This window comes from Pithys albifrons, chromosome 2 (genome assembly GCF_047495875.1).
Source record: "Pithys albifrons albifrons isolate INPA30051 chromosome 2, PitAlb_v1, whole genome shotgun sequence".
Lineage (NCBI taxonomy): Eukaryota > Metazoa > Chordata > Aves > Passeriformes > Thamnophilidae > Pithys > Pithys albifrons.
Genome location: NC_092459.1, coordinates 7267146 through 7283998, shown reverse-complemented (window position 1 = coordinate 7283998; position 16853 = coordinate 7267146). Strand labels below are relative to the sequence as shown.

General features: G+C 42.5%; 1 protein-coding gene across 1 annotated transcript in view; it reads right to left on the bottom strand.

The window, feature by feature from the left end:
* Positions 1-13363: 13363 nt before the first annotated feature.
* Positions 13364-16853, bottom strand: part of HS1BP3 (HCLS1 binding protein 3) — a 55870-nt gene continuing 52380 nt past the window's right edge. The window contains exon 7 of the mRNA XM_071548283.1: positions 13364-13649. Within this exon, the coding sequence (XP_071404384.1) occupies positions 13622-13649 (28 nt within the window). The 3' untranslated portion in view covers positions 13364-13621. The remainder of the gene's footprint in view (positions 13650-16853) is intronic.

Below are 16853 nucleotides of genomic sequence, written 5' to 3'. Positions count from 1 at the left end.
CCAAGGGTCCCAGCTCTGCAGTGAACTGTGTCAACCATTCCCCACTTGGCAGTGGAAATGCTGTAATACTCATCCACACAGCAAAGGAAGTAAGAACATCAACAACAAAAAGATAATTAGGGAAAGATATCCAACAGAGATGCAAATTAACCTCCCTCCACAAAGCCCTTTATAGATCCTGGGATTTTGTGTACTTATTACTTCTATTAAATGTGACATATTTAAAGCTTCCCTTTGCCAAAAGTGCTTTTTCACTCTTTCTCTCTGACCTCACTTAGCTAGTTCATGAACAAAAAGAAGATTAAAGGAGAGATAAATACGATTGATTAAACTCTTGGGATGATTGGAAAAAATGCCATGTATAAAATCCTCATGAAACATACAATATTTTAAAACATTTTATTTTCCTGAAGTTTTGAACTATTAATTACCAGTAACATTTCAAAGTTCAATGCTTCTCTACCAACCATTCCCCTTCTTGCAAGGAGCTTAATCAGCTCCCTTCTCACTACTCCTGTTGCTTCTCCTGTTTCCTCTTTGCATCCAAGCTTGTTTGACATAGGTGAAAAAAAAAAGCACTAAATGTATCTTGGCTCTAGGTCATGGCTCAAAAAAAGAAGGGCTGTTTCTTGAAAAGGGATGGGGTGCTTTCCTAATGTGAGAGGTCCCTGGCAGACCAGCACAGAGCCAGTGCTTTATTTCAGTCTGCAACCCCAACATGCAAGGTCAGGCTCTGGGTGGAGGTGAGTAGCAGCCAGGTCAGTTACTGAGAAGCAGGTTTTGCAGAGCTGAAATGATGGGCTAAGGCCATGAAACAGCAGCTGATTTCTGACTTCAAAAAGGCAGATGCAACCATTTCCCTCCTTCTGCCCATCTGTGGTTTCAGTCTCATCTCCAAAAATTGTCATTTGCTGTTACAGGCCCCCTAGGTTTCAGCAGAAACATCTCGTCCTTATGCACAGCTGGGGTTGGATGATGACTCTGTTGGTGCCACCATACCGTGCACCTCCAGAGGGTACCAACAATCCCATGTGCCATTCCATGTGTCAGCTAGGTCTTTCCAGCTGTGATGGCTGGACACCAACATCCTCAGTGGGCATGAAGTTACTGACAAAGCTACCTGGCATGAGACGGTGAGCACTGGCCAGTGTAAGGCTCCAGTACCTAGTGTATCCATGGAAGGACATGGAGCTTGGGTGGATCCAGCACTGCTGGATGACAGTGGAAACAACATTCTAAAATAGCCAAGGGCAATGATAAGAGCATGGGGAGCATCTTGAAGCATGGAAGGCATATTCTGCATGGTAGATGGTCAGACACGTTCATTCCCATGTGCAGTGGGAGTTGTGATGGCTGCCGGGACCAGCATTTCAGCCTTCAGGAGATATGAGGCAATTTGGTGCAGCTGTGTCCTCTCTCACTGCAAGCTAAATGATGTCATACCTAACCTTTGCTGCCAGAGGCTCGGATCACGCTCAGACACTTGTGGCTGCTGAGGAGCTGTGTGATAACTTGCCAATCTGCAGTCATATGTCGGAGCCTCTTAGTGGGTGCAAATCAGGAGTAAGTCCATAAAAGTCAATTACACTGGGCAACAAGCCTTCTGTGCACTTATCAGTCAGGCTGGGTCTGTTAGTCATGAATTACTCAAAGCTGTACAGAAAAAAAACAAACACCCGGCTGGCATTATTGAAGTAACTGCTTCAAGCTAGGATTTGTAGGAAATGGGCTACATAACAGGAAACAGCTCTTGCCTTCTGAGCTCATGTGCCACTAAGTAGTTTACTATCTTCCACTTGTCCTTGCCAGTCGTCTTTTGTCACATCGATCACTTATTTTGTTTATTAACATCCTTTGGGAAGTAATGATTAGTTCAGGAATTTTTTTAATTTAGAAAACATCTTTCTTGGAACTGAATCTACATAAAATCTCATGTAGCATAGCAAGAAAAAAGGCAGTTCTGAGAAATGCCATGCTCTTTCTTCACGTTGCAACTTCCAGTAAATGCCTCAGCAAAGATGCAGTCCCAGTGCTTGAAAGTGAACCTGCACCAGCCTTGGGCTGGCAGGCACTAGAATGACTTTGCCCATGGAGCTGTTTTGAGGTTCTTGTGAACAGATGTCTTGGGACAGATTAGAGTGAAATGACACTGAATGTCCAGTGTATACATATGGCAGATTTCTTTTAGAACAATTTGGTTGCAATGGAAAGGAGGTATGTAACCATTTTGGTTATCATCTACAGAAATATAATGATATAAAATATTAAAATATAATTTACAAAAATACATTAGGATTAGGAAAGGAGAAGAAAGAAAGGCTAGGAGTAGATAGTGGAGAGGTGAGGTGTCATCACTTGTGGATCCAGCTATGAGGCTTGACAGTTGTGATTTAGGTGTCCATTGGTCAAAGTGATGGCTGCAGTCTTCATCTGTCAAGGGGGTGGAGTGGTGCGAGGAGCCCCGCCAAAACAAAAAGTTCCATGGATTAACATACTTTCAGGTCCAGGTGGGAATGCCCAGGTACCTTCCCTGGAGTAGGAGTATTATGCCGTTTGATGTAACACTGTAGATCATACTCATCTGCCTGTGGAAGGCCCCAGAAATGAGCCTGGAGATGCTTTGGGGGTCCTCAGTTGTTTATGACCCTTTGCCTGCATAGTTGAGCCTTATCAGAAGGGATGAACACCTTCAGGCCTTCGTGTGAATGTCCTGATACCTCCCCTGGGCAAGGTGGGAGGGGGGGATTTCACACTTGAGTCTTATTGGGAGGGAAGACACTGGCATGATAAAAAGAATTTTTGATAAAAAAAAATCCCACCTCACAGGATCTGTTTCATATCCATCTTTTCCCTTATCTGGCTCAAAAAACTACTTGCTGCTGAACAAATGTTGGTTTGCCATGGTCATCTTCCAGCAGTAGGTGTTCATTCCCACTGCACCTGGGCTGTCTTATGGAGATCAGAAGTTTCTGTCATGCCACATCCAAAAACTCTCCTCCTCCTCTTCACTTGGGGGGGTGCAAACCTGGCCTCAGCAAAGCACCTGCTGCTTTTCCAAATGGCTGGCTGTTTGACTTATTAACCCTTAACATTTCAGTCTCTCACAGGTGCTGAGGTGGTTGATGGTACCTGGCACACATCTGGCTCTGATAGTGTCCCCAGGTCTGGGAGCCAGCTCACACCATGGACCACTCCTACAGGATCCCCCTCTGCCAACTAGTCTCAGTGCTGGGTGTCCTGCCGGGAATCTTCTACCAGTAGGGTTGCAAGGTGCTTTTTAATAAACACCTGAAACTTGTCCTGGGCCAGCAGAGAAAGGACATGAGTAGAGCATCAAGAAGAGGTTAGGCAGCACTGCTGGGGGCTGAGAAAGACAGTTCCTCTCATGGCACGAGGTACCTTCCACACATCTGAGTCTTACAGTTCTGTGTCTAACTTTCCTCAACAGAGGCTGAGATTTCACCATCCCAGGTGGGAATCCTGGAGAATTTGTTGTTGAAATGATGCTCCCCAGGAGAGGGCAACCAGACATGCTAAGGATCATGGCCCTGAAAAAGTGTTAGGAAGCAGCAGCTACAGGAGTGTTGAACAAGGAAACTCTTCTGTACTGGCTCCTCCACCACATTAGGGTGATTAAGTGGTGCCACCCTCAGTGCTGACACCTCTGCTGGGGCACCCAGTGCCATGGTCCCCAGGACACAACAGCAGTGGCATTTGCTATGCTGGGGATGTGCTGATGCACCCTGACTGTTCAGTGCTCCCCAAACTCTGGGCTTGATGTGTGGTCCCAGGCCAGGCGTGGAGCTGAGCGTTTTGTTAGCTTCAGGGGAGAACATGTTCATCTCAGTCTGACCTTTCTCTTTCAAATCCCAGTTGTAGAGGAGTTACTCAGATTAGGGACAAAATTGGCAGAATGCAGCAAAGGTTTCTGAAAGGTTTCAGTATCAACAGAAATTTCAGCTTATTTAAGCAATTTCCTGAGTCTTTTAAGCTGACTCTAAATCCAACAGTTTTATTCTGAAGGGTAGGGAAACATTTTTAAACCTTTTAGACTCTCCACTGTTACCTGTTCCTACGGGAAAATGGAAGTTGGCTATGGGAACAAATGAACAGTAGTAATATCCAGCAAGTCATTCCTTGCTATTTTTATTGCATAGCAATACAGGTCACACAAGCATTGTGTCTGTCCACATGGAGGTGAGGGGACGGCATTCCCCCAGCCCCTGTAATGAGAAATATCTCAACATTCCCCAACACTGCAATCAAATTAAATAGCAATCCGTCCTATACGACATGAAGGCAATGCCAAATAATCACTTGATGTAGAAAAGCCCCAGGGTTGTAATCCCTTTAAGATCAAAATATCCTTTTAATATCAAAATATTTCCAAAAGCAGAGACAGGTTCTAGGTTTCCTTAACACTTCTGCTCCCATTTGCAGGATTTATTTTGTTGGAGTGTCAGGCTGGTGTCTGAAGGGCAGTAGCCAAGAAGTGGTGGAGCAGTTCACATGCACAATGTTGGAATGGAGAGGGAAGGAAGGTCCTGCTGCCTGCAGCACAGCATCACCTGCACCACCACATGGCCACATCTGCCCCATGGACTACACCAGCAACTGCTTGTCACTGATCATGTTTAAAACATGTCTGGGGAGGATGTGTCCAGACCTGTGTTTTATGCTCTAGGTCACTGGTTAGGCAGCTGCTGAGAGACACATGCACAGCTGTGCCTTCCTTAGGGGAGAGAGACCTGTGACTCCTTCCTAACAGGTAGATGCCATAAGTGTCCAGCCAGCAGAGACTCTGGACAGGAATACAGTAAGTTTTTCTTGTGAAAGGTGTTTTATTTTGTATTCACTGGGACAAAAAAGGGGTGTGAATGCTAGATATTGTAACCGGGGAGACAGGTTTTTGACCTGTAATGACGATTCCACAGGAATTAGCAGCAACAGGCAACTTTATTCCTACCCGCGGAAACTTTTATACACCTTTAAAACTGTAACCTGCAAGTGTTGCCACTCTGACACTGATTATTGGCCAATAATGCTGTTTACATTACAAAGCCTCTTGTAATTGGCTGATTATGCACATCTGCCGAGAAGGTAGGCTACAGCTTCTTCAGATGTCAGTACTTAGATTCTTAAAGCTACAACACACTAATTCACATAGGCATGTTCAATCTTACAACCACACAGCTTTGCCTTTAGGTCAAACATCATATGAATTCCAACAAGGTACCACACAGGATCCTACTTCAGGGGAGAGTTTGTGTAAAATTACACATCCTTCCATTCATCTTAGACAGGGACTAAAATCAGATACATACCTTCATGTCTGTATGATGGAGACATATTTATTTACATGCGGTCAATAGCCGAAAGAACAATCACTCTTCCTATGCATACAAAAAAAATGAAATAATGTAAATTTGCTTCCCCATCACCACGTCCATGAGCAGGCTGTCCCTGGGCAGGTAGTGACAGTGGCAGTCATAAAAACCAGGCAAATAAATAAGGAACTAGTGATTGCTGCAAAAGATGAGCAAACTACCAAAACAATGCATTTGGCTTCCTAGTCCTAAAAACCATGGGGAGAAGTAGCTTGGGTTGTTGCTAACAGTGGTTCAGCCTTTTTATAGCAAAATTGAGCACTGCTGTTTCACATCTGTCTTTCCTCTGGTGCTACTGTGTTGGTGTTCACAGAACCAGGTTAATCATTAAAAATATCTATCTTATTCCATATACAAAGACAACACCCAGTCCTTTGAATCTGCATCCACTGGAACCAGCAAAGGAAACATGGGTGCATGTACCTGAGTGCTTTGCCTTGGATCACATGTGAACTTTTGAAGTTCCCTACCTACTGCTTCAGTTCACATCAAGGAAAGGTCTCATCACACAGGTCAGCTGCAGGTACAGTTCTCTTTGATTATTCCTGAAATATTTATCACTCAGGCTTTCCAAAATACACTACTAATTTAATGGATTGCAGGAGACCAGAAGGTATTTTCCTGCTCAAGTGTGCCCTCCTTGTGGATTTTACAACATTCTTCACTTTGAGTTTGAAAGAACTTGGAGTGAATACAAACCCTGCACAAGAGCAGGGTGAAAACCCTCTGCAAAGGTTTTCCAATCGCCTTCATGCAAGCCTGAAAGACTGCAGAACAACAAGAGCTTTCCACCACACAACTCACTCAGATGTGCCTCCTCTGTGCACTGCTGCTGTATCACATTCACTCCCAGACACACAGACACCCTCTCCCTTGCCTGCTCCTGGCACCTTGTCCCGAGTACCTGATCATGGTGACAAGGAAGTCCTGGTGGGGTAAATGGTGCAAGAGTCAATGCACCTGGGTCTGGGTTCATCCCTGGCACACCACTTTCATGATGGGCAATAATCCTCTGGCATCATACCACAGCCTGGTATGCCATCTGATGTGTAAATATTTAAAGACTTCAGAGCCAGAGAATGTAATTTTTTTTTTCTGCTGAGAGGAAGTTTCAGAGTCCTCTGCTTTTCTGCCTAGGGAGAAAACCCTTCACATGAGTTACCAGTCTTGAGGAGATGACTCTTGGTTCCCTTCCTCCTCCCAAAGGGTGACAGAGATAACTTAAAGAATTAGCAAAAGTGGTCTTAATATGATGCTGTAAAAGTGCAACTTAATGTGTTAAAAGTTTGATGACAAGGTTTGCTCTATTACTGCACAGCACAATCATTTGAGCAATGATTTAAAACTACCAAGGCGCAAATGAAGTTACCATAACAAAAGCAAAGTAGCCAAGGAACTAATCAAGGTAACCATACTACAGGGTTATGTGTGATATTGGTCACTTACTGAAGATCTGCCATTGGTAAAATGTCTCTCTACTTTGACAATCAACCTTGAGCTGTGTCCCACCTCAAGAGGAGATCACTACCATGCAGGCAGGCTGCCTGGCCAAGAGAGCCCAAAGAAGATTCCCTTAGGCTGTCACATTTATGGAATAATGTGGTTGGCTCATAGTCAAACTTCATAATATGGGAAAGGTATGCATGAGACTCATTATACTAACAACTTTCTTTGTTCCTTGATGAATAGGTCTTGGAAAAGCCACTGGCTGTTCATGTGTTAATTGCTTGATCAGTGTGCCAAGCTCATATGCATCGGTGTCACTCTGCTCCTTTGTGGGTTTTCAGGAACAGGTTGAAATTACAGAAGTTCTTATCCCAGTCATGTCTCAGATCTTTACTTCCTTTTAAGCCTGTACCAAGCCACTGGTCAGGAGTCATATACCTCCAAAAAGGCAGTGGCACAGTGCAGCTGAGGTCTGTAGTAGGGCAGAAAAAAAGCTTCAGTCTTAACACCCCAAATTGAACTTTTTTGAAACAGGGTAGTGCCTTTCTCAATGAACTTCTGGTTCTTAAAGTTTAATTTTATTTAAGAAAAGCTGTCACAGCCATCAACATACCCCTGCATTGTGGTTCAAATTTAAGTTTAAATTATAATTTTATAGTTTTAGGGAAATGTCATGGTCCAAATAAAAACTTATTTCCATTGTTTCTGGTTGGTGCTTTCTTTTATGTTTATTCTTAGGAGGTTTTGTCTGTCTGTTTGAGATTCTTTCTGCCTTTGTGCAGTATTTAGAAACCAAGATGGTTTCTGAAACTTTATTTCCCTGCAAATAGAACAGCCACCATATTTCCAGCTACAGCTCTCTCAGGATTAACAGGTATGACTCAATTTTTTAAAAGATTCCCTGTGAAAATGAACTTTTGCCATGAGGCCACCATGTGGCAGAGAGGGACAGACCTCTCTTCACCCATGGGAGATAGCTCTTCATGGCTTGAGAGGAAAAAGTTCCAACTGGGACAAGCCACCTCTCTCCATTTTCCCTGCACTGGCTGATATGATCTGCCTCACGTACCCACTGCCAGTGCCTGTTTTGGCTGGCTTGTCTGCTGACAAATGACCCAAAGCACATGTGCAGAAACAGGGCCAAAATACTGCTCATGGCACAACTCCAGTCGACAGCTCCCAGCCTGGAATAGCCTCCTGGCAGCTGGTGGGCGGCAGTGGCTGCCTCCTCTGCCTACAGCTCCAGGGAGACCCAGCATGACTTTTGGGGAGAAAGGCTCCTGGGGTAGGATCCCTGTCACTTAAGTTTAGATGCTTACAGCCTGCAGCTGAAAGAGCTGGCCAGGGTCCTCTGTAGAGGCAAGCAGGCACTTCCACAGGCCATGTCACCTCACCCCAGGTTAGATGAAGGTCAGATGAAGTGGTCTGGAAACACCAGTTGTTTCATTGACTATAAAAGGGTTCTCAGCAGCCAGCGCTGGGATAGGATACAAAATCCCTGAGGTTTGGTCCTTTGCCTAAGCGCAGATGTCCAATATCTGCTTGGCCTGCAGCTGCTGACCCCTAAAAGTCTTTCTTGTTCCCAGCTCTAGGCTGTCCCTTGACAGGTGCCACAGCTCCTTCAGAACAGGACACTGGCAGCCAAGTGATGGACTTGCAGGGCAAATCTTGCTTAGCCTCCTCCTGTGCTGGACTTTTGGAGGAGAGGTGTGTTCACTGGATGGCTACAGATGGGCACTGCCAGGGGAGACCACATTCATGATAGAATTTACAGAATTGCAAACAATATTTTAGTACTAGAAGTACATATTTTTTTTTTCTTAAATTTGTTTTTTATTTCTTGCTTCCTTTTTTCATACAGATAAATTTGGGAAGGTTAAGCTTTATTTGTCTGCTTCTAATTAATAAATCAAAAGGCAAAACTTTGACATTCAAGTGATTCCGAAACCCTTCTTTCAAGACATGAGACCACAAAACCTTCTCATCCACCCAGCTTTTAGAAAAAATATAAGTGCTAAAAGAACTTTCTACAACTTCTTTATCCAAAGACTGCTGAACTGTTTGAGCTGAAACTTTCTTACTATCTCTGTGGGACCCAAATAACAGAGCATGTGAAATGTGATCCTGAACAATTAAAACCTGGTAAAGTTTAAGGAACTAAAAACAGGAAATAAAAACACAAAGGAAATGGCTAGGCATATTTATTTGCAGTAGGAATAACTTGCCACTTCATACTAATAATGATCATGTTCATATTGGTTTAACCAGGTGCCAAATGGGATTATTGTCTCATTTGCGACATGTAATCAATGACAAAAGAATGGCAGGAAGCCTCCACTGATTAGAAACAACTCAGATGCCAGGAAACTATGCCTTTATTCATGCTCCAAAATCTCACTTCTCACTCTGCCTGCAAGTCCCCTGCCCCCCTCCCCGCCCCCATATAACAAGGTGCAACGATGGCACAAAGACCTGCTGCCAACAGTGACCCGAAAGCTTGTGGGTTCAATCCCTGCCCTTGCTTTCCCTTTTAGAGAAGTGCACAGTCACACTCCTACGCAAGGGCTCGTTAGTCAGCATTTCCTTACACTGTAAGCATTTCCATCACTGTGTTTCTAAAAAGCAGGGCTGTCGTCAGCCCAGTGCTTTCAGGCTACAGATGAGAACGCTCAGCCTTTTCCATTTCTGGCGTGGCTACACACCTGCCTCTACTGGAGCTGCAACAGCCTTTCTCTGTTTTGTTCAGAAAGCATCCCAGTTCGAGGAAACTGCAAAACTGAACACAAAAAAAAAAAAAAAAAAAAAAAAGAAAGAAGGGCCTATCCCGTATCTTTATCTAGTACCTATTTTTTCAGGAAACCACAAAGTCTATAGTCCTAGTGCTTGATCCTGGGGAAAGCCACGCAGGCAGCTTTCTAGTGTTTCTGCCTCCCAGGGCATCTGTGGGTTTTGCTGTGACAAGTTGACTATGATTTAAAAAAAAAATGTTTCCCTAAAAAGTTTTGTCTTGTGGTGTCCTGACACCAATCTAGTAAATGCTTTATCCACTCAGATTCTGAGCAGTCTGTGATGGCTGAACTGTGAGTGATTCAGGGACTGGAGACTGATGAAGAAGAGAAAGCTGATTTTTGAAGGAATTTCCAATTTAGACCTATTTTGTTGACATAATAAAGAAAACACTTAAGCTTTTCCTCTTTTATTTTAAAAAGTCAGTCATTTCCTTCTTATATTTTATCAGGAAAAAATAGGAGGAAACCCAGATTCTCACACCCTTAGTATTGGGAAAACTCCTTAGCAATCCTAACAAACATTGTTTTTCTCTCAAATATTGTTCAAATATTGTTTGATATTTTAAAATGAGACAGGAATTCAGCTGGGTAAGAAATTAAAACTTGTAATACCAAAACTGATACTTTTCCCTCCTTTTCATCTGTTGCAATGCCACCAGCTTTTTGGCTGTCCAGCAGCCAAAGCACCTTCATGGATTTCTAAAAAGGCAAGAAAGGCAGGCAGAAAGTTTTCTGAAGAAGAATGTTTCAGGTCATCCTTATGTACATCAAAAGAATGTAAAAACAAATCAGAAAATCCCTTATCCAAAACATTGTTTGGTTTATATTTTTAGTTTAGCCCTCAGGTTCATGGCCAAGATAGGAAAGCAGACAAATCTTTTGCTGGCTCTGCTACAAGTCCCTCTTTAATTGTGGGAAGATTAATGAATGTCTCTGATTTTTCCATGTTCTCATATGTGCTATATACATACATATTATCAGACAGAAGAAGCATGGAGTCTATAAATGACTCCAAAGTCTTAAATCTCAGTCTCTACTAAAGTGTCTAAAATAACTGAATGTTGTTTTCATGAAATAACTGTTATTAAAATAGCCACAAGAAAGGAAAGGGGGGCAGCAGACAGTTGCACCCAGGTGAATACTTCAGTCCCTGGGCAGCAATCCAGTGCTGTGTCCCCTCTGTCACCCTTACCCAGCACCTTTTGAAGTGTCCCTGCCAAACAGCACAGTCTTCACAGCAAGACAAGATATTACATCAGTGATGCCTGCTATCCTAGGATCTCTTACTGGATTTCTTACTCCTGGCCCGTATAAATCCCTGTGTGGATCTCTGGATGAATTAAGTGGCTCAAACATGGCTCAAGGAAATTTTTTTTTTCCACTGAACTCAAAATTTTTCTCTTTCTCCTCTTATCATTTGGCTGAACCATAGAAACACCACGATTTTCTTTTACAAAGCTGGTAAATCTGCAGACCAGGTGGGAAAAAGTAAAAAAAAAAAAAAGAAAATAATAAAAAATAGCAACAGAAAAGGAAAAAAAGTTGTGGTAAATGAAGCCATTACAGAGTTCATCCACAGTAATTACAGGATGAGCCAATGTAGGCCAGTACTTTGAAGAGGAAGGCAGTCAGTCTGCTTAATTACTGCATTAAATGGAAATAGGTCAGCTTATGGCTACTCTGCAAAACCAGTCATGATGCATAGACTTGCAAATGTGGGAGAATTGAAGCTGGTACATCTGGCAAGTGCAACACTATCCAGAACAGCCTTTGCTTGTCACCCTTAGCTGAAAACACACCTCTTGGCAGAGCCATCCAGCCTGGTTATGTGGTGCCAGCTGGAAAAGGGAGAAAGCAACAATACCTCATAATGACCCCCAGTGACCACTTTTTGAGTAAGGCTTGGGAGTGAGTCTCCTATCTTGGTGCTTAAGCAAAGTTTTACTTCTTCTACCTTTTTTTTTCCTGGTGCACTGCCCAAAGTACTTACCCAGGAGTAAGCTTTTTGCCTTTCACAGCTGCAGGGACTTTGGAACATTCATTTCCCGTTGCTCCAACAAATATCAATCAAAGCAGAGGCAAAATCATGTATTACCTTTCCAGATAAAACTATAAAAGGATTCCTAAAAAAAGAAACAGGGATTTTATAGCAAGTAGGACATCTACTTGGGAGCAGGAGATGTGGGAGTTTGTTTTCTCTCCTGCCGTCCCCACACAATACAATTTTTTCCCTTTAATTGAGCCAATGTTTACTTAATACAAAACTCACGAACAGCCTGGAGAGTGGAAACAAATGAGCAGAGACCAAGCTCTTACAGGAAGGGTACCAGGCTGGGTATTATGAAACCCATTCCAGCACCTGCTGAACACCTGAACCTCCCTATGATTTTGCCCCTTTCTCCTTCTGCTCCCTCAGTACAATCCCTTATTGTAAGGGTGGAAGGAAACTGGCTGAGGTCAGCATGATTTGGGGCTCAATTTACCACCAAACATGCACTGATGACATCAGCAAGCGCAGCAGCACAACAGAAGAGGATGTGCAAAGTGGTGGTGAGTACCCACTGCCCATACGTACATCCTGAGGAAGCTATTTCTGCTTATAGGTGGGTCCTCTGGGCCCAGGTGTCTTGTTTGCCACCATGGAAGCTCTGTGATGGGAGCCAGAATACTGTAGGTTGAACTATCCAGATGTGCTATGAAAATGCTCCCTTGAGCTAAACTAAATTGCTGATGAAGACAGCCTCAGATTTCTTTTATCACTCCTCATGAAAAAGAGGAATTTTCCACATCATTCCATGTAAATGAGGGTTTGGGTTGGTTTTCTTCCACCCCCTCCCCCCCGTTTTTTTTTTTGTTTGTTTGTTTGTTTAAGGTATGGCATTGCAACTATAATTAGACAGCAGTTCTGGACAAAACAAATTCCTGTGGGGGACTGTACACAAGATTAAATATGTAAGCTATGAAAGGTCAAGACAAGGGAAGGCATAAACAAGAAAACAAATCATAGTAGCCTGCAGATTTCAATGCCTAAGGTGGGAGGGAAGCACTAGGTACCTTTGATTCTCAGCATTCAAGGTAAAGAAATTACTGTTTTTATTCACAGTTTGAACTTGTTAGGATACCCAGACATTATCAAGTGGACTATTTCTTCTGAGGTAAAATCAGTGTCCTTAAATTATTAGTGCCAACAAAATAATTTGAGAAGTTTGTGATCATTAGCACAAATTCCCCAGTCAAACTTAAAAAGCAGACAAATTAGCAGAGAAGAAAAGTGTTCAGTAAATACCCCAGAAACTTTGCAATTTTATTTCGTTTGCTTATATGTTCATTTGAAAACCCGTGGAGCTGCTCTCGCCAAAGAACCATTAAATGAAATGTTGATTTCAGCCCTTCAGTTGTAATATTTCAGGAGAAGTGAAAGGCTCTGGAGCTGTGTATAAATCAGGCAGATGCCTTCTTTCATTCTGTCCTGTCACTCCCGTCTCTCAGTGGTGCTCTCCAAGTCGATCAGGCTTGACAGTGGTGTCACATCCTATTCCTTTCCTCCTCTCTTCAGCATCAGCATCAGCAGGCTTCTACTGATCTGCATGGGATTCGGACAGCTTAGATTGACTGCATCACCCTCCCAGCAGTCAGAAGAAGCAACCCCTCAATGACATCAATGGCACAGAAACATTGCCCTTGGCAGAAAATAGCTAAATGGCATTCTGAGAGTGTTTAATGAGTTCAAGGAGAAGCTGGTTGGTATTTTTTTACCAAAATCCGACAAAATGATGGTTTTCATACATCATTGTGATTTGTCAGGGTGACTGCAACTCCCCCACTGAGATGCAACACTGACCTCAGTGCTTCCCCACAGCTTTAACAGCTCCAGACCTCTGAATCTGATAATGTGATTCCTCCATACTTTTTAATAAAAACAATATACCTGAGTAACAAATTACGGTGCTTGCTGATGCAGCAGTGGGCTGTTAGGTCGTTTTGAGTTTGGTGAGGACTTCAGACTCTGAGGTTCCCCAGCACATTACTGAAAAAGATCGTAACATAACATCAGATGGTCCTTTTAGGGGTTATTCCACTGCAATTTGTTGAGTGTTGTGATGATGCCATTTGTTGTCTGGTTACCTTTGGTAAATCTCCCACATCTGACATCCTAGGCAAATTGTAGTATCTACTAACCTTATCATTCAGGGTGGGATCACAGAATCATAAAATAGTTTGGGTTTGAAGGGACCTTAAAGATCATGTAGTTCCAACCTCTCTGCCATGGGCAGAGACATCTCCCACCAGACCAGGTTGCTCAAAGCCTTGGACATTTCCAGGGATGGGGCATCCACAGCTTCTGTGGGCAACCTGTACCAATGCCTCACCATTTTCACAGTAAAAAAATTCTTCCTAATATCTAATCTAAACCTACTTTCTTTCAGTTTGAAGCCATTTCCCCTTGTCCTGTCACTATAGCTCCTTTCTGGCTTCCTTGTAGGCCCCTTCAGGTACTGGAAGGTTGCTATGAGGTCTCCATGCAACCTTCTCTTCTCCAGGCTGAACAGCCCCAACTTTCTCAGCCTATCTTCATAGGGGAGGTGCTCTAGTCCCCTCATCAACTTCATGGCCTCCTCTGGACCTGTTCCAACAGTTCCATGTCCTTCTTATTTTGGGGGCACCACGATTGTAAGCATTATTCCAGGTGGGGTCTCACAAGAGCAGAGGATCTGGATCTGGAAGAGCACGCAAGAATGGTTGAAATCTCCCTCTGATATTACCAGGACTTTTACTGCTCACTACATGTCAAAAGTGACTTTTGAAAAAGTATATATTGGAAATCAAAATTTCCACTGACTTCAGGAATCTCTCCTGAGTAAACAGGAGAAATGGCTTTGTTGTTATAAGGCCAGTGGACAGATCTTATGAAGAATGCCAGAAGCAGGATGATAAAGCACTGATGTTCTTTCAGTCACCAAATCCTCCACGAGTGACTGATTTAGTGTGAGTTTGGGGTTAGCCCAGAACAGAATTCCTTACAATAGCCAAAAGCAGATCACTGTAGAGAAATACCACAATACTTGCTTATTGAGTATTGTCCTTGCTCCCAGCAACTTGTAGCTCGAGGACTTCACAAGCTCTAAGTGGCATAAGCATAGAATAATTTAACCTTCCATGAGTCTAACCTTGAGCCCATATAAATTTTAAGCATCCATAACATCTTAGTATGAATAAAACTTAGACTCTAAATATCTGTGACTAATCAATCCTTTAAGCAGCTTCATTGACTTCTGAACTCTCATAGCAGCACTTAATTTGACTATTAATTTAATTTACCAGTTTTCACTGCCAGTATTTTAACTCAAAGAAGTGTACATGATCTTCCCATCACTTGAATTCTTCATTAAGTTCAATGCATGACATGAAATATTAGTATGCAGGAGGTCAGGAAGGAAGATCAGTGTTATGGTAAGGCCTGAAAAACTTAGGTCAGAAGGGCTTAAAGATCAATCAATTAAGGAAGGAATGGGCACAGTACAGAAAGCAGCTGAGTGACTTTATTCAGTCCTGTTGTTGTTGTTGAGATGAAAAGTAAGAATACAGATATAAGAAGTAAGAATATAGATAAACCCTCACAGTAAAAGCCTTCTCTCTTCTAGACTTACAGAGGTTTAAACTATCACCGATGTGTGATCACATTGGTATGAAATGTGGTTGATGCATACACACACAAAGATTCAAGAATCCTTGGTGACATTAGTGACAGTCACATTTTTAAGTGAAACACCAGTGCTTTCTGGTACTCTATATTAAATCTAACAACCTCAGGGATTGCTCATTTACAGTAGATAATGCCTTAGTGCCCCACAAGTGTGCTGGCTTTTCATGGCCTTAAATCGCAGGCTGACTTGTGTATTCTGCTATAGCAAGGTCAGCTTCTTTGCAGAATCTAACATGTGGGCAAAAATTAGCAGAAATATCAGTTTCAATGAATGTATTTTTTTTAGACAACCCAAATTGTCACTGGCAGAACTAAGCCTTAAATGCTACGTGGGAATTAGCTTTCCTAGAAATTCCGCCACTGAACAGACTTGAGCAGATGACTGACAAATCATCTGTGAAACACTCAGCTTGGTGAACTAATTTAACTGTGACCCAAATAATGAAGTATACAGTGTTATTTGTCAAGTAGTACTGTACCACATAGCAAGAAGGTTATGCAAAACAAGAAGCCACTTGCAAAGCAATAGAGATACCTACTATGAGTGCCAATCACTAAACTCCCCATCTTTTCAAATCTTCTGATGAGCTGTATTACTAATGTTGGAAGATGATGCTTGTCAGCCAAGAACTACATTAGAGTCCCTAACTGAATTTCATGAGTTGTCAAGAGCAGGCAAATCAAATAGCTGCTACTGGAAGTGATATATGAAAGAAAGAATAAAAGAAAGTTCTGGCCTTGCAGGAAGCAAAGTATATTGTATGGTTTCCTTATGGCATTTCAAATCATATGTTCCATTTTTCTGGGCTACATTTGTCTGACACTCTTCTCTTGTATAATGATTCATCATATATAATTTATTCAAGGACTGTAACTCACCTCTAAGTGCCCACAAATATTACTGCAGCTAGACATCTGCATTGAAAAACAAATGCATAACACCAGTATTTATGAAGGATCCTTTTATATTAGTTCCCTGACAGGAATGATAGATTTTTAAAAAAATTAAAACACTAACCTTAAAATAAGCTTAAAAATCTAGCACAGGAAACCATCAACAGCTCTTCCTTCCCTGTGTTTAGGTAATTTGACAATTTTAGGGAGGTCTGCATAGCAAAATATTCCTTGGCCATTTCTAACTGATACAGATAGAATGCTGTTACATCAGTACTACCAGGAATGTTCCCATGACTATGAGGGTAATATATAATATCCACCCTCCCACTGCTCTGCAAAAGCATGAGCCATTTCAGAGTGGAGCTCTAGAGGTGGTGGAAGGCAGACAGAGGACATTGCTCTGAGCGAAACAGTGAAAGAAAAGCAGTCCCAGCTGGAACAAAAGTTGTGCACTGTGACACTGCACAGGGTGGTGTTAATGAAAGTGTGTGGGATACAGGCATCCTCCACTGACCCTGGTGAACTGTGTGTGGGTATGTAACAATTCTTCAAATAAACAAGCTAAATCCAGTGCAAGGTGACAATATTTATCCAGGGCACATCAGGTTGTGAGAAGCTGGTACTGTAGTG